The 21,842-nt window shown below is 34.7% G+C and overlaps 1 protein-coding gene and 1 long non-coding RNA gene across 2 annotated transcripts; both read right to left on the reverse strand.

Annotated features, from left to right (window-relative positions):
- Positions 1 to 7,520: 7,520 nt before the first annotated feature.
- Positions 7,521 to 9,854, reverse strand: LOC128034657 (uncharacterized). Its single transcript, XR_008190784.1, has 3 exons — positions 9,791 to 9,854; positions 9,242 to 9,322; positions 7,521 to 7,686 (listed from the first exon to the last, which is right to left on the reverse strand). It is a non-coding gene; the product is annotated as an uncharacterized LOC128034657 (long non-coding RNA).
- A 1,021-nt stretch (positions 9,855 to 10,875) lies between these two features.
- LOC105789627 (uncharacterized) lies at positions 10,876 to 12,144 on the reverse strand. The gene is made up of 2 exons (XM_012616998.1): positions 11,583 to 12,144; positions 10,876 to 11,021 (listed from the first exon to the last, which is right to left on the reverse strand). The coding sequence occupies exons 1-2, from the start codon at positions 12,142 to 12,144 to the stop codon at positions 10,876 to 10,878; spliced, it is 708 nt and encodes a 235-aa protein (XP_012472452.1).
- Positions 12,145 to 21,842: the final 9,698 nt, after the last annotated feature.

Genomic DNA, 21,842 nt, shown 5'->3' on the forward strand with positions numbered 1-21,842 from the left:
TTGATATGTGTTTAGGAGATCCGCAGTACTTTGTCAATGCTCCAAGATGTCACATACCCTTTCTTGTTGATTCAGGTATAGTAAGATCATATGCTTCTGTAACACTCCTAACCCGTATACGTCGATAAATTAGGGTTACGAAGCGTTACCAGATAAAACGCAACTTAACACAGACATTCAGTAGAATTCAAGAATTTTACATTTATATTAAATTAGTCAAATATGAAGTAAGTATAATTATAAATTTTACTTTAACCTTTTTTAACAAAAGATAACATTTCAGTTCAGTTAAACTGTAAGAAAAATAAGCTAGTTTCATATGGCTATTAATTATGTATATACAGTACATTAAAGTACAACTCCCAAAATTTTATTTAGCCTATATATGCCATAAGTTAAAATTAAACGTTTTAACACTGAGATAGTAGATAGAGTGATGATCTTCGCTAACGATCCCCGAGTCTGCAGCTTGGTTTTTAACTATAAAACAAATGGACAAAAACAATCAAAGTAAGCTTTTATAGCTTAGTAAGTTTATAGCATATCTAAAATACATATAAACGAACATATGTATAAACATTATATGCTTATAATCAAGTTACAGACATAATCATTAATTGCATATACTAATTTCAAATATACTTATCATTTGCATTTCATCGAATGCAAATCTATGATCTTTCAAATACATAAGTCAAAAGCTTATATTTTTACTTATCAACTACATGAACCAAATGCACATTAATACTTCTAATCCACATTGGCGAATGCATACATGTATATTTAACAATTTTCATAACAACCAATATATGTGCCTATTCACTAAACACATAGATCCAAACATTTATATGCTCATCAAATACATATAAATAAATGTTCATATACTTATCCATTACATATAACCAAAATCATATGTATATATCAAAAGCATATAATCACTTAATTTAACAGATTCACAGGCACTTAGCACTGCTAGGCTTATGGCCCGATTAAAGCACTTAGCACGCTAGGTTTATAACTTTGATTCGGATCATCGACACTTAGCCTGCTAGGTTTATAACTGATTCAAATCACCGGCACTTAGCCTGCTAGACGTATAGTCTGAATAATTTCACTGGCAATAAATCCTATTGGTATTGAGCTTTAACAAAAGAATATCAATTCACGAAGTTGTATCTCATATTTGTATATAAAATCCACATAAAATTCAGCTCAATATTCATAAGTTATATCTTTAAAACACATGGATATATATAAATCCCAATCATCAAATCTAACTTAAATAATTCAATAATTCAACCGAAACACATTTATATATATATATATAACCTCATGCTTTAGATTCCACTACTAATATCATAAGATTTAACTTATAATATACTATGTACTTTTAACATTTGAATTCCATATATACCTATATAATTTCATATACCTTTTCAATACAAGATCTTATACATGTACATATATACATATTCGAATCTAACAAATATATATTACTCTATGCTTATATTCAAACAAGAACTTGTACTTTTATACATTATACACATACATATTAAAATTAACACACACATATATAAATATAATTTCATACCTATACTCAATATAATTATTTATTCATATATATATATATGCTTATGCAATCCAACTTATACAAATATTTGATACATATATATATATATCTTTATATATATCTCTATTCGAACATCATGTAAACATATAAAACAATTAACATTAACTAAATTAAAACTTTATTGACATACATACATACCTATGTTCGAATACATCACATGCCTATAGTTCCATACCTAAATTATTTACAAAGACATTGATGTATATATATTTGTATATTCATACTCATTCGAACCTAACACATATATATACATAATTTTCATACTTCTCATTCGATTTATATACTTTTAATTTTAACTCAACATAAATACATTTGATATTCATACATGTACTATAAACTGATTTAATAAAATTAAATAGCTAATAAACTTACCTCGGATATCAACGGACACGATCGACTATTCAACTACTTTCGTTTTTCCCCGATCTAAATCCGTTTTCTTCGTTTCTCGATCTAAACATATTCAAATTTAATATTTTTATTCATCAAAACATTCAATTAAATCCAAAAATACATAAATGGGCAAATTACCATTTTGCCCCTAACATTTTACATTTTTTACAATTTAGTCCTTTTTGCTCAAAACACAAAATACAAAAAATTTGACTACACTCCTTTGGGGCCTAATATTCCTAGTATCTTTACAAGCCCATACATTTCATTTATTTCACATTTTAACCCCTCAAAAATTTATTTTTACAATTTAACCCTAATTACTCAAATTCATCAAAAATTCAAAGACAACATATTAATCTTTCACATATCTTTCATATTTCATCATCAACTATCACAAAGCTCAAGCATTCATCAATGGTACATTTCAAAATCATCAACAATTCATAAAATTAAGGCATGAGTTTTAAAGTATTCAAGCAACGATCTCAAAACGTAAAATTATCGAAAAGAACAAAAACGAACCTTGAATTTAAGCTTGAATATGGCGAAACTTGACTAAGCTTTAATGGCTTTCTTCCTTCTTGGTTTCGCTAAGAAAGATGATAATAATCTAATGTTTTTATGCTTTTAACTATCTTATATTATAATATTTGTTAATTACTAATTTAGCCTTATTTAAATAAATATAACTTATATATATAATAAGGTTTGTTTTGTCCTTAGCCATCCACTAAATATTTAGTGGTCTAATTGCATGTTTAAACCTTCCAAATAAAAAGACAACAACAAATAGATACTTTTAACTTTAACCCCTAAATTTTTATTTTTACGCGATTAAGTCCTTTTTATTTAATCATTTACTCAAACAACAAAATTTAAACACGAAACCCAAAGTAATATTAAAATATTTTTTGACTTAGATTTGTGGTCCCGGAACCACTATGTCCGATTAGGGTTGAAATTGGGCTGTCACAACTCTTCCCCCTAAAGGAATTTTCGTCCGCGAAAATATTACCAGTGAATAGGTTTAGGTTACATTCTTTCATTGTATCCTCTTGTTCCCAACTTGCTTCTTCAACTCTGTGTTTATGCCACAGTACTTTTACTAACAGAACTTTCTTATTTCGTAACTCTTTAACTTCACGAGCCAGAATGCGAATTGGTTCTTCTTCGTATGATATATCGGACTTAATTTCAATCTCTTTCGGGCTAACCACGTGTGAAGGATCGAATTGATATTTATGAAGCATCGAAACATGAAATACATTGTGAATCTTTTCTAACTTAGGTGGCAACAATAATCTATAAGCAACCAGTCTGATACGTTCTATAACCTCATACGGTCCGATGAATCCCAGACTCAATTTGCCTTTACGATCGAATCTGAGTATTTTTCTTCTATGGTGAAACTTTCAAAAACACTTTGTCCCCAATTTTAAACTCTATATCTTTTCTTTTCAAGTCTGCATGCAATTTCTGATGATCCGATGCTGTTTTCAAACTATTCTGAATCACTTTCACTTTTTGCTCGGTCTCTTTAATCAAATCAACCTTGTATATTTTATTTTCACTGAGCTCTGACCAATACAATGGTGTACGACATTTATGACCATACAAAGCCTCATAAGGTACCATTTTGATGCTAGACTAAAAGCTATTATTATATGCAAATTCAATCAAGGGCAAGTATTGTTCCCATGTACCCTCAAACTCGAGAATACAACATCTCAACATATCCTCAAGTATCTGAATGATTCGTTTGAATTGACCATCTATTTGCGGATGGAAAGCTGTGCTAAAGTGTAGTTTCGTACCTAAAGCATCTTGAAGTTTCTTCCAAAACCACAATGTAAACCTCGGGTCTCTATCCAAAACAATAGAAATAGGTACACCATGAAATCTCACAATCTGAGAAACATATAACTCAACTAATTTATCAAGTGAATAATCTGTGCGAACCAGAAAGAAAGAAAAAAAATGTGCCGATTTAGTTAATCTATCCACAATAACCCAAATTGCATCTTTCTTGCTCGGTGTTAACGGTAAACCAGATACAAAATCCATTATGTCTTTGTCCTATTTCCATTCAGGTATCATGATCGGCTGAAGCAATCCAAAAGGTACTTGATGCTTGGTTTTTACTTGCTGACATATTAAACACTTTGAAACAAAGTTAGAAATGTCTTGTTTCATACCGCGGCACCCATAGTGTTGTTTTAGATCATTATACATTTTTGTGCTACCCAGATGAAAAGATAATCGACTATTATGAGCTTCATTTAAGATCATATGAATTAACTCTTAATTTTTAATTAATTTTTTTTTCGGAACACATAATCGATTTTTGAATCTTAAACAATCTTTCATATGAACTAGAAACTCTGAATCAACCTTCGAGTCACACTGAGTCTGTTTTTTTTCAATTAAATCCTCATCGGCTTTCTGAGCTTCACAAATCTATTAAACAAATAACGATTTTGCTTTCAACTCAGCTACTATCGCACCATCATCAGACATAACTTTATGCGCGTTCATTGCACGCAAAGCAAACAATGATTTTCGACTTAGAGCATCAGCAATAACATTAGCCTTCCTGGATGATAATCAATTACCAGCTTATAATCTTTTAACAACTCTAATCACCGTCGCTGTCTTAAATTCAAATCTTTCTGAGTCATCAAATATTTTAGGCTTTTGTGATCAGAATAAACATAATATTTTTCACCGAATAAATAATGGCACCATATTTTCGAAGCAAACACAATAGCGGCTAATTCTAGATCATGTGTCGGATAGTTCTTTTCGTGCAGTTTTAGCTGTCTCGAAGCATAAGCTATGACCTTGCCTTCAGGCATCAAAACACAACCCATGCCGCTCAAAGATGCATCACTGTAAATAATAAATTCCTTTCCCGATTCTGGCTGAACTAATATTGGAGCTTCGATCAACAAGGCTTTCAACTGGTTGAAACTTTTCTGACACTTTTATGACTATTCAAACTTAACATCTTTCTATAACAACTTAATCATCGGAGTCGCAATCATAGAAAAACCTTTCACAAACCATCTATAGTAACCAACGAGTCCCAGAAAACTCCAAACTCAGAGACATTTCTCGGATGTTTCTAATCAAGTATAACTCAAACTTTACTTGGATCAACCCTAATACCCGATGCTGATACTACATGACCCAGAAAAATGGACTTTACGTAACCAGAATTCACATTTACTGAACTTTGCATACAATTATTTATCTCGTAAAGTCTATAACACAAGTCTCAAATGTTCGGCATGCTCGTTTTCATCACGGGAGTAAATCAAAATGTCATCTATAAATACCCTACAAACCGATCTAGACTCTGTCTAAAGATTCGATTCATCAAATCCATAAAAATAGCAGGTGCGTTAGTAAGTCCGAAAGGCATAACCAGAAACTCGTAATGTCCGTACCTCGTTCTAAAAGCAGTCTTTGGCACATCAGAATCTTTAACCCTCAACTGATAATAACCTGATCTCAAATCTATCTTCGAAAACACAGTAGCTCCTTTTAACTAATCAAACAAATAATCTATTCCCGGTAATGGATACTTATTCTTTATAGTTACCTTATTGAGCTGTCTGTAGTTGATACACATTCTCATTGTGCACCCCAGGGAGAAAAACTCAGTCTTGCGAAACCTCTATTTGTCAGCTCTTGCAGCTATGCTTTCAAATCTTTTAGTTCAGTCGGTGCCATACGGTACGGAGCTATCGAAATTGGAGTTATCCCTGGCACTAACTCAATCCCAAACTCTACTTCTCGAATCGGTGGCTTACAGCTAACCACAACATCGTGCAAAGTCAACCAGTCCATACCAGTAATAACATCTGGGCATGAGGCCTTCCCTCGTGTGCGTATGGCATAAACTCTAGCAGGTGCACGAGCCTCGGATCTAACAGCTGTATCTTTAGTACCTCTTTAACTACCACTCATATCACCCATGTTTCTGGAGGGTCTACCTCTAGCTGCAGTGTTACCCGATCTAGTATTCTGTACCAGTTTTGATTCGCCAACTCAGGGCACTCACGAATATAATGATCCTTCAATCCACATTTAAAGAAGGCTTTATTAAGCAATCTATAGCTACCGAGATGTCATTTTCCACAATGTTCATACTCAAGTAGATTTAATCTGACATTACCCACACTTGCTACGGAAGTAGCTCTCAAACTTACAGGTGGTCTATCCCTGTCTCGTCGTAAATATCCCACAGTAGCCTTTGAACGGCTAGTGTCATCTATAAACTTCTTTGAGGTCGACTGAAATGACTTATTGAATGATCTTTTACGGGAATCTCTAGCTTCAAAGTCAGCCTTTCTCTTCTCTTTCCCAAGCTCTTCAACTTTGCAAGCTCTTTCAACAAGTACTACAAACTCTTTTATCTCAAGTATGCCAACTAACAGTTTAATGTCTTCATTCAGCCCATCTTCAAATCTTTTACACATAATAGCTTCGGTTAATATACACTCTCGGGCGTACCTACTAAGTGTCACAAATTTTTGCTCATACTCTATCACTGTCATTCGACCCTATTTCAGTTCAAGAAATTCTTTGCATTTTTGATCGATGAATCTCTGACTGATGTATTCCTTACGGAACTCAGTCTGAAAGAATTCCCAGGTCACTCGTTCTTTTGGAACCACCGATACTAGTGTATTCCACCAGTGATATGCAGTGTCCCGTAGCAAAGATATGGCACATTTCAAGCACTCATCAGGGGTGCAAGATAACTCATCAAACACTTAATAGTATTATCGAGCCAGAATTCAGCTCGCTCAGCATCATCATCATCAGTTGCTCTGAACTCTTCGACCCCGTGTTTTCGAATTTTATCAACAGGAGGCTTAAGTAATCTCATCGGATCACTCACTTGAGGTATAACAAGAACTGAATATGGATTAATCGGGGGTAGAGGTTGTTGTGCAGCCGAATTAGTCCGAATATATTGAGTAAACCAGTCGTTCATCATTTGGTAGAAGGCTTATTTAGCCTCTCCCTCCTGGTTACACGAAGTTGGTCTAGAATCTACCGGCTCTGTCCCTTGCACGGGAGCAAACGCTATACTCTCAACATCATCAGCTACGGCTCGATCGGGATCCATTACTATACGAAAACACATTTTTAGATGTCAGAAATCATCACACTATCTCAGTATAAATTATGGCATGTATAACTAGACTCATACGCGCTACATTAGTCCTAGAATCGACTAAACCGTAGCTCTGATACCAATAAAATGTAACACTCCTAACCCGTATACGTTGATAAATTAGGGTTACGAAGCGTTACCAGATAAAACGCAACTTAACACAGACATTCAGTAGAATTCAAGAATTTTACATTTATATTAAATTAGTCAAATATGAAGTAAGTATAATTATAAATTTTAATTTAACTTTTTTTAACAAAACAAAACATTTTAGTTCAGTTAAACTGTAAGAAAAATAAGCTAGTTTCATATGGCTATTAATTATGTATATACAGTACATTAAAGTACGACTCCCAAAATTTTATTTAGCCTATATATGCCATAAGTTAAAATTTAAACGTTTTAATACCGAGATAGTAGATAGAGTGATGATCTTCGCTAACGATCCCCGAGTCTGCAGCTTGGTTTTTAACTATAAAACAAATGGACAAAAACAATCAAAGTAAGCTTTTATAGCTTAGTAAGTTTATAGCATATCTAAAATACATATAAACGAACATATGTATAAAAATTATATGCTTATAATCAAGTTCTGAGCATAATCATTAATTGCATATACTAATTTCTAATATACTTATCATTTGCATTTCATCGAATGCATATCTATGATCTTGCAAATACATAAGTCAAAAGCTTATATTTTTACTTATCAACTACATGAACCAAATGCACATTTATGCTTCTAATCCACATGTGTCGAATGCATACATGTATATTTAACAATTTTCATAACAACCAATATATGTGCCTATTCACTAAACACATAGATCCAAACATTTGTATGCTCATCAAATACATATAAATAAATGTTCATATACTTATCCATTACATATAACCAAAATCATATGTATATATCAAATGCATATAATCACTTAATTTAACAGATTCACCGGCACTTAGCCTGCTAGGCTTATAGCCTGATTCCGGCACTTAGCCTGCTAGGTTTATAACCTGAATCAGATCACCGACGCTTAGCCTGCTAGGTTTATAACCTGATTCAGATCACCGGCACTTAGCCTGCTAGGTTTATAACCTGATTCAGATCACCGGCACTTAGCCTGCTAGACGTATAGTCTGAATAATTTCACTGGCTATAAATCTGATTGGTACTGAGCTTTAACAAAAGAATCTCAATTCACAGAAGTTGTATCTCATATTTGTATATAAAATCCACATAAAATTTAGCTCAATATTCATAACTTATATCGTTAAAACACATGGATATATATAAATCCCAATCATCAAATCTAACTTAAATAATTCAATAATTCAACCAAACACATATATATATATAACCTCATACTTTAGATTCCACTACTAATATCATAAGATTTAACTTATAATATACTATGTACTTTTAACATTTGAATTCCATATATACCTATATAATTTCATATACCTTTTCAATACAAGATCTTATACATGTACATATATACATATTGAATCTAACAAATATATATTACTCTATGCTTATATTAGAAACAAGAACTTGTACTTTTATACATTATACACATACATATTCAAATTAACACACATATATATAAATATAATTTCATACCTATACTCAATATAATTATTTATTCATATATATATATGCTTATGCAATCCAACTTATACAAATATTTGATACATATACATATATATATCTTTATATATATCTCTATTCAACATCATGTAAACATATAAAACAATTAACATTAACTAAATTAAAACTTTATTGACATATATACATACCTATGTTGAATACATGACATGCCTATAGTTCCATACCTAAATTATTTACAAAGACATTGATGTATATATATTTGTATATTCATACTCATTCGAACCTAACACATATATATACATAATTTTCATACTTCTCGTTCGATTTATATACTTTTAATTTTAACTCAACATAAATACATTTGATATTCATACATGTACTATAAACTGATTTAATAAAATTAAATAGCTAATAAACTTACCTCGGATATCAACGGACACGATCGACTATTCAACTACTTTCGTTTTTCCCCGATCCAAATCCGTTTTCTTCGTTTCTCGATCTAAACATATTCAAATTTAATATTTTTATTCATCAAAACATTCAATTAAATCCAAAAATACATAAATGGGCAAATTACCATTTTGCCCCTAACATTTTACATTTTTTGCGATTTAGTCCTTTTTGCTCAAAACACAAAATACAAAAAATTTGACTACACTCCTTTAGGGCCTAATATTCCTAGTATCTTTACAAGCCCATACATTTCATTTATTTCACATTTTAACCCTCAAAATTTATTTTACAATTTAACCCTAATTACTCAAATTCATCAAAATTCAAAGACAAAACATATTAATCTTTCACATATCTTTCATATTTCATTATCAACTATCACAAAGCTCAAGCATTCATCAATGGTACATTTCAAAATCATCAACAATTCATAAAATTAAGGCATGGGTTTTAAAGTATTCGAAGCAACGATCTCAAAAACGTAAAAATTATCGAAAATCGAACAAAAACGAACCTTGAATTTAAGCTTGAATATGGCCGAAACTTGACTAAGCTTTAATTGCTTTCTTCCTTCTTGGTTTTGGCTAAGAAAGATGATAATAATCTAATGTTTTTATGTTTTTAACTATCTTATATTATAATATTTGTTAATTACTAATTTAGCCTTATTTAAATAAATATAACTTATATATATATTAAGGTTAGTTTTGTCCTTAGCCATCCAGTAACTATTTAGTGGTCTAATTGCATATTTAAACCTTCCAAATAAAAAGACAACAACAAATAGATACTTTTAACTTTAACCCCTAAATTTTTATTTTTACGCGATTAAGTCCTTTTTATTTAATCAGTTACTCAAACAACAAAATTTAAACACGAAAATTTCACACAATCAAATTCACACATAGTAAACTCCCAAAGTAATATTAAAATATTTTTTTGACTTAGATTTGTGGTCTCGAAACCATTATGTCCGATTAGGGTCGAAATCGGGTTGTCACAGCTTCAATCCAACCAAAATTTGAACTGCCTTGATCACCTCATGCCCCATTCTGATCAATATTTGAGCCGCCCTTTTCGGGCTTTCAACTCAAATCTCCTTTGGTCTCAAGGCGCCCTTTGCGGGTTTTTACCTTGGCCTCTCCATTTTTTTTCAAACCGCCCTTTGCGGGTTTTCACTTTGGTCTTTTCTTTATTATTATTATTATTATTATTATTATTATTATTATTATTATTTAGGAATCAAAGTGCCTTTTGCGGGTTTTCACTTTGGTTCCCTTTCCTTCAAGTGAAGTATTTTTTGACTAAGTCTGAGTTTACATGGTTTGACAAGTTTTTACCATCCATTTCACTTAGAATCAAAGCTCCACCGAAAAAGGTCTTCTTTACAACATAAGGACCCTCCCAATTTGGCATCCATTTTCCTCTAAAGTCTTTTTGTATAAGCAGAATTTTCTTCAACACCAGATCCCCTTTGTGGAATTCTCTGGGACGAACCTTTTTGTTATAGGCTTGCATCATCCGCTTTTGATACATATGACCATGCTGAATGACTTTTAACCTTTTCCCTTTTATTAAGTTCAACTGGTCGTATCGAGACTAAACCCATTCTGCTTCATCCAATTTTAATTCAGCTAATACCCGGAGGGAAGGAATTTCCACTTCAATGGGTAAAACGACTTCCATCCCATAAATTAGAGAAAATGGTGTTGCCCCAATAGAGGTCCTAACAGATGTTCGGTAAGCTAAGAGAGCAAACGATAACTTCTCATGCCAATCCTTGTAGGTTTCAATAATTTTCCCCACAATTCTCTTAATGTTTTTATTGGCCGCCTCCACGGCACCATTCATTTTTGTGCGATATGGCGACGAGTTATGGTTTCTGATCTTAAACTGACTACAGACCTCCGCTATTGTGCTATTATTCAAATTCAACGCAATGTCATATATGATTCTTTCAGGCATTCCATATCTACAAATGATCTCTTTTTTCAAGAATTTACTAACCGCCGATTTCGTGACGTTTGCATATGAAGCAGGTTCCACCCATTTGGTAAAGTAATCAATGACCACGAAGATGAAACGATGCCCATTTGAAGCCTTCGGTGATATTGGCCCAATAACATCTATGCCCCACATGGAGAACGGCCACGGAGCAATCATCACATGAAGAGGTGAGGGTGGTACACGTATCTTGTCTCCATAAATTTGACATTTATGACACTTCTTGGCATAACTAATGCAATCTCCTTCCATAGTAGACCAATAGTATCCAAATCTCATGATCTGTCTGGCCATTGTGAAACCATCTACATGAGTTTTGCAAATGCCCTCATGGACTTCTTCCAGGATCTTTCTAGCCTCCACGGCATCTACACATCTTAACAGCACTTGATCCTTCCCTCTTTTGTACAACACTTCCCCATCTAAGACATATTCAATGGCTATTCTTCTCAGTGTTCTCTTGTCATTCTCTGTCGCTTGATCAGGGTATTTCCGATTCTTCACATATTGTAGTATACTCTGATACCAAGGGTGATCATCATTTCTCTCATTTTCAATATTGTGGCAATGAGCTGGAACCTCATAGATGCTAATCTGAATAGGCTTCATGATTTCTAACCTGTTCACCTTAATCATTGAGGCTAGAGTAGCCAATACATTAACTATTTGGTTTTCATCTCGTGGGAGGTAACAGAATGTGATGTCATCAAACTCATCAATCAATTCAAGAACCAGTTTTTTATAACTGATCAACTTAAGGTCTCTAGTTTCCCATTCTCCTTTGAGTTGGTATATTACCAATGCGGAATCTCCATATACTTTTAGCACTTTGATTTTACATTCAATAGCTGCATGAATGCCCATAATACATGCTTCATATTCTGCCATATTTTTTGTGCAATCAAAGTCCAACTTGCTAGCGACAGTATAATGATCTCCACTTAGGGATACCAAGACTGCCCCAATTCCATTACCCATAGCATTTGAAGCTCCATCGAAATTTAACTTCCATATGTGATCCATTTAGGAATTTTCTTCAGTGTTTGCCACATACATTAAGTCTTCATTTGGAAAATCGAAGTTCAAAGACTCATAGTCTCCCAAGGCTCTGCTAGCAAGGAAAGCAGCTATCACGCTTCCTTTTATGGCCTTCTAACTTACATACACTATGTCAAATTCAGAGAGAAAAATCTGCCATCTAGCCATTCTCCCATTTAAAGCAGTTGATTCCATCATATACTTTAAAGGATCCAACTTTGAAATCAGCCAAGTCGTATGATACAACATGTACTGCCTTAGTCTTCGAGTTGCCCAGATTAAGGCATAACACAACTTCTCAATGGACGAGTACCTCATTTCACAATCAGTGAATTTCTTGCTGAGATAGTATATTTCTCTTTCCTTCTTTCCCGTCTCATCGTGTTGGCCTAATACGCATCCCATGGAATTGTCAAACACCATTAAATACAGTATTAATGGCCTCTCTGGACTAGGCAATGATAGTACTGGAGTATTAGCCATGTATTACTTTATCTTGTCAAAAGCCCTCTGACATTCCTCATCCCACTCACCCGGATTATGTTTGTTCAGAAGACGAAATACTGGATCACATTTCTCAGTCAGTTGTGAAATGAACCGAGCAATGTAATTTAGTCTTCCTAGGAAACCTCAGACTTCCTTCTGAGTGCGCTGAGGAGGCAGATCTCGTATTGCTTTAACTTTATCTGGATCAACCTCAATCCCCTTCCTACTGACTATGAAGCCTAACAACTTCCCTGATCTTGCTCCAAATGTGCATTTTGTTGGGTTGAGCTTGAGCTGAAATTTTCTCAATCTTAAGAATAATTTTCTCAAGACTCGAAGATGTTCTTCTTTAGTTCTAGATTTTGCAATCATATCATCAACATAGACCTTAATTTCTTTATGCATCATGTCATGAAGCAAAGTCACCATGGCCCTTTGATATGTTGCTCCCGCATTCTTCAATCCAAAGGGCATTACTTTGTAGCAAAATGTTCCCCATAATGTAATGAATGTGGTTTTCCCCATATCTTCTGGATGCATCTTTATTTGATTGTATTAGGAAAAGCCATCCATGAAAAAAAAATAATGAATAGCCTGTCGTATTATCTACCAAGGTATCAATGTGAGGCAACGAAAAATTGTCTTTTGGACTAGCTTTATTCAAGTCCCTATAATCCACACACATTCGTACCTTCCCATCCTTTTTAGGAACAGGGACGATGTTCGCTACCCATTCTGAATATTTGACCTCTTGTAAAAATCCGCATCAATTGCTTTTTGACTTCTTCTTTTATTTTTAGTACAATATCGGGTCTCATTCTCCTGAGCTTCTGCTGAACTGGTTTACAATCTTCTTTTATAGGCAAACGATGTACCATAATGCTAGCACTTAGCCCGGGCATATCCTGGTATGACCACGCGAAAACATCTTTGAATTCTCGGAGTAACTCAATGAGGTATTGTTTTGTCTTTGCGGTGATATCAGTTCCAATTTTCACCTCTTTTTCTTCCTCTAGGCTCACGATTTCCAATGATTCCCTATGAGGTAAAATTTGTTTATCCTCTTGTTCCACCATTCTCAACAAGTCTGGAGATATACCACAGTCTATGTCATTTTCAAAGTCATGAGATCCCTTTAAACACATGTCTTTCTCAAAAAGAGACTCCGTGTTCGAAGCAGCGTCACTCATGTCATTGATATCTGCGGACCTATGGGGGGTACACCAAAGAATATACAAGGAATATAAAAATTTATGGATAATTATTTGTACAATAAGTTTATAAATGTAATGAAAGAATAATTTGGAAGACAATCAGTCGAATGGAAAATATTTACTTGTATGGAAAGAATAAAAGAATAATTGCTCGAAATGAATGCAAATATGTATTTTATTAGAATAATGATATTCAAACTTGAGCCTATTTCACAAGGTATTTCCTATCATTTTTAGGCTAAAACAACAAGAATGTTCTAAACATTACTCTGAATAAGCTCTAAAGACTACAGGGATTTCTTCTGCAGTCCAATTGTTTAGCTCGCTCCCAGGTTCGTAAGGGCAGATATCCAACAATGTCCTTCCTTCAATTATTTCTAGGGCATTGATATGAACATTTTCCAACATTTCTTCAATGCCATCATTTCTTGGCACCCCTCGTTCAGGATAAATAAACCCACCCAACACAAAGGTTTTAGATATGTGGGGAAAGGTCAAGGCTCCCATTTGACTTCATCCCCGCTCAACCGTGCTCTTCTTCTGTCTTGTCTTTTCTCCGCTTCCTTCCTCTTCTGTTTCATATCTAGCTTGTAACCTAAGCCAAAATGATCAAGCTTTTCCTTCAACATTGGTGCTTCAATCCTTCGTTGGAGATGTTTTCCCAATCCTTTCCCTGGCAAAGCTCCTCTTTCTACCATCAACTGTAGACCCATCTCGGTGGTCTTGGATATCTTTGGTACCAGAATTTTGTGCCCCTCAGCAATAAACATTGCATGCACAAATTCTAAAGACCGGAAAGAACATTCCACTGCCTCATCATTAGTCTCTACATAAGGTGCATCACCAGTTACCGTCGCAATAATATCCTCCTCCGCACTTATTATTACCAATCGACCCTCTGATACTAACTTCACCTTCTGATGTAGCGATTAAGGTACTCCCCTGCCGAGTGTATCCATGGTCTCCCCAATAAACAGTTGTAGGAAGTCTTAATATCCATTACCAGGAAGTCAACCTCATAAGTGGTTGGGCCAATCATTAATGGTATTTAAATTCTCCCCATAACCCTCATTTCTATTCCATCATATGCCCTTACTATATTCTGGCATGTTTTCATATGCGAACTATCCACAGGTAGTCGATTAAGAGTGGATAAAGGCAATACGTTCAGTGCAGATCCATTATCAGTCAAAACCCCCGGCAATGTGTACCCCTTGCATCGGGTAGTCATGTGTAGAGCTTTAGTAGAACACCTTCCTCCAGACAGTATTTCATCATCATTGAAGAAGATAAAATTGTCAGCACTTATATTGTTAACCAACCGGTCTAGCTTACTGACTGAAATGTCATTGGCCACATACATTTCATTCAGTACTTTCATCAGTGCACTTCGATGTAGTTCTGAGCTTAGGAGCAAAGCTAATACAGAAATGCCGGCTGGCTGTTTGTGCAGTTGCTCCACAACATTGTATTCGCTGTGTTTCAAAAATTTCAAGAACTCCTTTGCTTCTTCTTCTTTTATTGGCTCATTAACCAATGGCTCAGATTCAACTGCTTTCCCTGTCTTCTGTTCTACCACCAAAGTCTTTTCTCTTGGCAATTCTGCTTGAGTATCATAATGCTTCCCATTACGCGTATAAGAACCTATCTCCTGATTGCCCTCAACTTCTTCTCCCGCGATTGTCACATTGTATCCATAATTCTAGGGGACCATTTTACTATCCTTATATGAGAATTTGATGGTTTCTAAATTACAATTTTTGGTGTTACCTGAACCCTAGCTTCATTATTCTTAGGGCGCGAGATGATGACCACGGGATGATTTGTTTTTGAAATCCTCGTCGTTGATTCTGACGTGCATATGCTTCTTTCTTCCTCTGTTTCCTCATAGAACTTCATCTCTTTGTTATCCATCATACTTTGGACCAGAGCTCTAAATTCTTCACATCTTTGGATTTCGTGCCCCGTTTCATGATGAAATTCACAAAAATTTTTAGTCTCATCCCTTTCTTCAAAATCTGAAATAACTAACACTCTTTTCACCATCTCTTTCCAAACCCGTTTCAATGGAGTTTTTACTTCAACAATATCATTCTTGACTTCTTCTCCCATACTTCCACTCATCATATTCACTCCCTTATCAGTATGATTGTGCAGCGGATTTTCTATGTTGGATGAGTAACCAAACTTGACAACACCCATGCTGATGAGTCTTTCAACTAGCTTCTTGAAGGCAGTGCAATTCTCTATTGAGTGCCCTGAAATTCCCTCATGATAGTCACATTGTGCATTTATAGCGTACTATTTGGGATAAGGGGGTTGTAAAGGGGTCAAGTAATGAGGAGAAACAACATGTGCATTAAATAAATTTTGATACAGCTCCTTATATGACATCGAAATTGGCGTGAACTGGGGCTTTTCAATATTTTGCCTCACTCCTGCTTCTTGTTTCGATGAGCCTTGTTGATTAGCCACCACCTTTATTAGTTGACTCACTGTGATTGACTTACTGTAGGCATTCACATTATTCACTTCATTTTCTCTTTTCTTTAGGGCTAATCTTCTATTATTCTCCCCACCATATATTCTTCCACTTTTAATAGCATGTTCAATCGTTTCACCGTTCATGATTATATCTGAGAAATTCTTTGAAGCACTTTCCAACATGTGTGTAATGAACGGGGCCTTCAATGTATTGATAAAAAGCATAATCATTTCCTTTTCCAAAAGCGGTGGCTGAACCTGAACTGCGATCTCTCTCCACCTCTGCACATACTGTCTGAAGCTTTCATTCGATTTCTTTTCCAAATTCATCAAAGTGATTCTGCCAGGCATCATTTCTGATACATGATTGTACTGTCTCATAAAAGGCTATGCCAAATCTCTCCAAGTACCAATTTTGGTTTGGCTCAACTGATTGTACCATTTTGACACTGCTTCAATGAGGCTATCCTGAAAACAGTGTATTAATAGCTGATCATTGTTAATATACCCAGTCATTCTCTTACAGAACATGGTGATATGGGCTTCAGGGCAACTGGTCCCACTATATTTCTCAAATTCTGGCATCTTGAACTTATAAGGAAGCACCAAATCTGGGACCAAACTTAGATCTTTTGCATCTATACCACGATAGCTTTCAATGCTCTCCATTGCCCTAAATTTCTCTTCAATCCATTTCCATTTCTCCTCAAACTGTTTTGGAAATTCTTCCTTTACTTTATCCTTCTCAGCTACTTCATCGAAATCCAGGACAGTAAGATTAATCGAATTATCACTGGGGTTAGAGCCTGATCCAGCCTGGAAGTTCATCGGTATTGAAACACTAGTTTGAAATTGCTGAGGCCTAATTGAAATAGAGGATCTGTGCGGATGCACCTCAGTCTGAACTTGCGCATGCGGAGGCGTAAAGCCTGGAGGATATAGAGGTCCATCCTTGTCTTCTTCTTCATCATTAACCATAGGACCTTCCCCTTATTTACTCCATTAGTCAGTAGTTGCGTCAGCTTAGTCATCATGTCCTTTTGAGACTTCAGCATCCTTTCTGTCATGTCATGTTGATATTTTTCCAACTGCTCCTTCATTTGCATCTGTAACTGATCTTGCATTTCCTTTTGAAGTCGCTCAAGCTTTTCCAATCTTTGATCCATAATTTTTAACTTTGCACGGGTACCGTAACGGTGCTTGGTTGATGTGTTTTTGTTGGTTTCCAGATTAACTGAGGCATAATTTTAACCAATTAAAACCCTTTTTTAATAATCTTGAATGCATAGGATGTCATGTAATGCAAATGCATGAAATGAATGCAAAAAGGGTGTCGATTCTGATCCAATTTATTTTAGAAAACTTTATTGATAAACAAAATTCTTTACATAAAATGGATTACAAATATGGCTTTGCCCTAATGCTCAAAGTTATAACTCCCTTCAACAATGTAGCTAACTCCTGACCCTGATCTGATTCCAGCTCTGACTTTACGCTTAACACGTCAGCCTGAATTGCCATTGTTTGCAAATGATTAGCTACCTCCCGAATCTGAGCCACAGCCCTGCCCATAATGTAATCTCTGTTCTGGATTTGACTCTGCGAGTGATAAAGTTGCTCTTTCCAACGATCTTCATTTCCTTCCAGGACTTCAATCCTGTGCTCACAGCTTTGTCATGCATACTCTAATTCTTCTATCCTCTTCTTCATTTCTTCAATCTAGCACAGAATTACGACTTCTATATAGAGCAAGTGATCTCTTGAGTTCTGCTATTCTAGCTTTGAGTTCTGCTCGATGGTTTTAAGTTTCTAACATCTGTCGTTCTAAAGTCTCTTTCTGCACTTAAGTCTCCTGGGACCTTCTTTACCACCGATCGGCTTTGTTTCTTTCTTTTTGAATCTCTTGCCGCCACTGCTTTGAAGTTTTTCCCAGCCCAGCAGTTCTCATTGATAGTCGTAACTTCTTGTAATCCGTCTTTAAACTATCTAGGTCCTCTTCTGCCTTATTCTTTCCTTTCCTTAATTTTTCAGCCTCTAACTTTTGAACGTCAGCATCTAACCTCAAATGCATCTTTTCTTCTTCCAACCGCTCTATCTTCTTTTCAAGCTCTAAATTCCTCCTTTCGAAGTCTTTCTTTATAATTTCCAACTCCGATGGAATCACTTGCAAGTATTCTTCCATTGGTCGAGCACCTTCTAAATTTAACTCTGGAATATTATCATTAATTCTCTTGCTTTGCCACTCACCGTACTCTGGAGTTGTCATTGAACCCACAGCTAGCCTTTTCATCCTACGAGCCTGATTCCAAGCCTGAGAAATTTCTTTTACCCTCTTCTTGTAATTATCTCCTCGGTACGAGAACTCACATTGAGCTAACCCGTACGTTGCTGACACAAACTGTCTTGAATTGTATTGCCTTAGTACCAGCAAATGTGCATATCTGACGGCTCCCCAAATTCCAAGCAACGGAACCCAATCAAAATTCCTGCATCGATAAAGAATCCTGTCAGGAATCAACCAAGGAGCTCTCCACTCAACATCTTCTTCTCAGAGATTTTGAAGAATTGCCATCCAATTTTCCTCTGAAATGTCATCCCTTCTTGGCATGGCCATTATCTCTTTTAACGGGGAGTAATGTTCAGAGAAAACTCGGTACGAAATCTTGTCCACCTTCCAGAAATGACTATGGAAGCAAGCTAGCAACAACTGGGCACAACCTATAAATCTGCCTTCGCCAGCTCGTCTACATGCATTCAAGGATCTAAACGTTTTAGCCAAAATTGCAGGAATAGGTGTGACCCCCTTATCTAGTCGGTCAAAAAGGTCTGAAACTGCTTCATCAACATGCCCCAAGGCCCTAGGGAAAATCACCAACCCGTAGATACTCAAGGCAAACACATCGACCTTCTTTTTCCCATCCGGATGCGCTAGAATCAAATCTCGTAAATTTCTTCATGGGATGCATTTATACTCACCCTTCTGCTTGATCCTGGCCGTAATTCATTGCCCACTCATTCCCGTAATATTCATCAATTTCTTCCAAAATGCTGGGACATACGCGGCTTTGGAATACGTTTTATCAACCTGAAACCTTAGGCAATGTAGTAAAGCTGTATATTCCTCCACTGTAGGCACCAAATCTACCTTCCCGAAAGTAAAACAACTATATGCAGGATTCCAATATTGAGCAATGGCTCGAAACAATTATTCATCCACCTTGATGTCAAATAAGTACTTCAAGTCCCCATAGTTGAAGTAGAACAACTGTTTGGTCTCATCATTCCACCGATCCCATATCTCCTTTAACTCCTGAAGGCTATTTTGTGTCACACTAATACGAAAGTAGTCCCACAGCTCTGACACATATCCCTTAGCTAGACTGTCTCATTTTTCCAATTGCACTTTCTCTGACCATATACGGACAATGGCATTATCCTCCACTTTATCAAGAAATTCGTTTTCCATGACAATTTTCTAATTTAGTAACTGAACTTGAATCGACACTCTTTGAAATATGCAGTGACATGCAAAAATATCAACAAAACACAAATAAGTCAGTACAACAAAAAAATAAAATTCAAAGAAAGTATAAGAAAATCAAGCACTTATCTGGTCAATCGCTAGAGTTTGGAGTAGTTCTACCTGGGTTAGGTTCCTAAGTTCGCTATATGTGGTTTAGTGCTAAAGTCAAGGTACCCGAACCAGCTGATTCCTCGATCTTCACCCATTATAGGCTCATATAGATCGAGTTCGGTTATGGGGAATTCATTTCCCTATGACTGCACGGAGATGAAAACCTCATGAAGACATAGGTACGGATGTATCCCGAAAGTGATCCACTATCCTGGATGGAGGTGAAAACCTCACGAAGGAGTAGCTTCTCACTCCCACTTAAAAGGGTAAGACTAAACAGTCTTTATACAATATGATGTCAAGATATAAAACTCGATTTATAGTGATCATACAAACAAGTGCAAAGGGAGGATCGTAATTTTCAAATCAATTTTTCAATTTTCGACAGTAAGACAAAAACAATCAATTTTACGGCTTGACTCTCTTGGTATCCCCAGTGGAGTCGCCAAGCTGTCGAAACCATATTTAAAAAGTTGAAAAATGGGAATCGATTTTGAAAATGGAGTCACCACCAATCTTTTATTGAGGTGTGATCGGATCACCTTAAAAATAATTTTTGGTCTACGAATTTTGAGAAAATAAAAATTGGTATCTAATTGATTATTTAATGTCTTAGTGTCGAAACTTGAAAAGATTTTTAAATACGATCCCATGAAATGAAAGCTTAAATAATTGAATTGGTTAAATGGATGGACCCATTTCAAAGAAAGAAACCACCACACTTAGTGAGTTAGAGTGCAACAGTTCAATCTTCGAAGTTAGATTCGTCCCTTTTTAAATTTAAAAAAAAACATGTTTTAAGAAAGATATTTGATTATTTAAGTCAATCGAGAAATCAGAATCCAGTAAGTTATGGTTTAGTTTCTCGAAATTCTTAAACATCAAATATTGCCTTTATTTTAAAATCAAGATAACTAAATATCGTATCCAATAAGTTAGAATCCAACATTTTGAAATCTTAAGAATTTTATTTTAATAGTTGTATGGTTTTAATAAAATGAACACTTGATTATCTAAATTCATCGAGAAGAATTGAAGCCCAGTAAGTTAGGGCACAATTCTCTCGAGAACCTATGAACACCAAGCTTTTTTTAAGGATTATGAAATAAAAAGATTATGATTCTTTAATAAAATTCAACTCTTACAAATGGAACATGATTGAATAACGATACATATAATGTAAAAGATAAATAACAATTTAAACTTAAACTAGAAGCAATTAAACAAATAATAGGCAAATACAAACATTGACCTTAATCATATCATACAAACATCTATATTAATAACTTAACAACCCAAAAACGAATAAAATAAATAAGGTTTAAGAAATAAACCATTTATGTATAAAATTATGTAAAAAAGGTTAATCCGAAGTTAATGATATACTCTATATACATATATATACTAAAATAACTTCATATAAATTATATATATATTTAAAACAATATTGATAAATTTAAAACATATTGATAATAATTTTAAAAATAATGTATTATGTTTTTTAAATTTTTACTAATAATAAGTTTGAAAACAATATCATACTAAATATGAAAATAATGTTAGAAAATGAATTAAAATAGGAATTAATTTATTTAAAAAAACATTTTGAAGACAAAATTAAATATAAGAAAACAACCTTGAAAATAATAACAATAACTATAAAAAATATCAATGAATTTAAAATTGGAGCTTAAATAAAATTTGAA

Source organism: Gossypium raimondii, chromosome 2, assembly GCF_025698545.1.
Source record: "Gossypium raimondii isolate GPD5lz chromosome 2, ASM2569854v1, whole genome shotgun sequence".
NCBI classification, from domain to species: Eukaryota; Viridiplantae; Streptophyta; class Magnoliopsida; order Malvales; family Malvaceae; genus Gossypium; species Gossypium raimondii.

Excerpts from the sequence above, each read along its gene's own strand:
- LOC105789627 (XM_012616998.1), bottom strand. The coding sequence starts at position 12,144 with ATGGGCATTCATGCAGCTATTGAATGTAAAATCAAAGTGCTAAAAGTA. Across the intron at positions 11,022-11,582 it reads TTGCAAAACTCATGTAGATG|CTTACCGAACATCTGTTAGG; the intron begins GTTTCACAATGG and ends TTGCTCTCTTAG.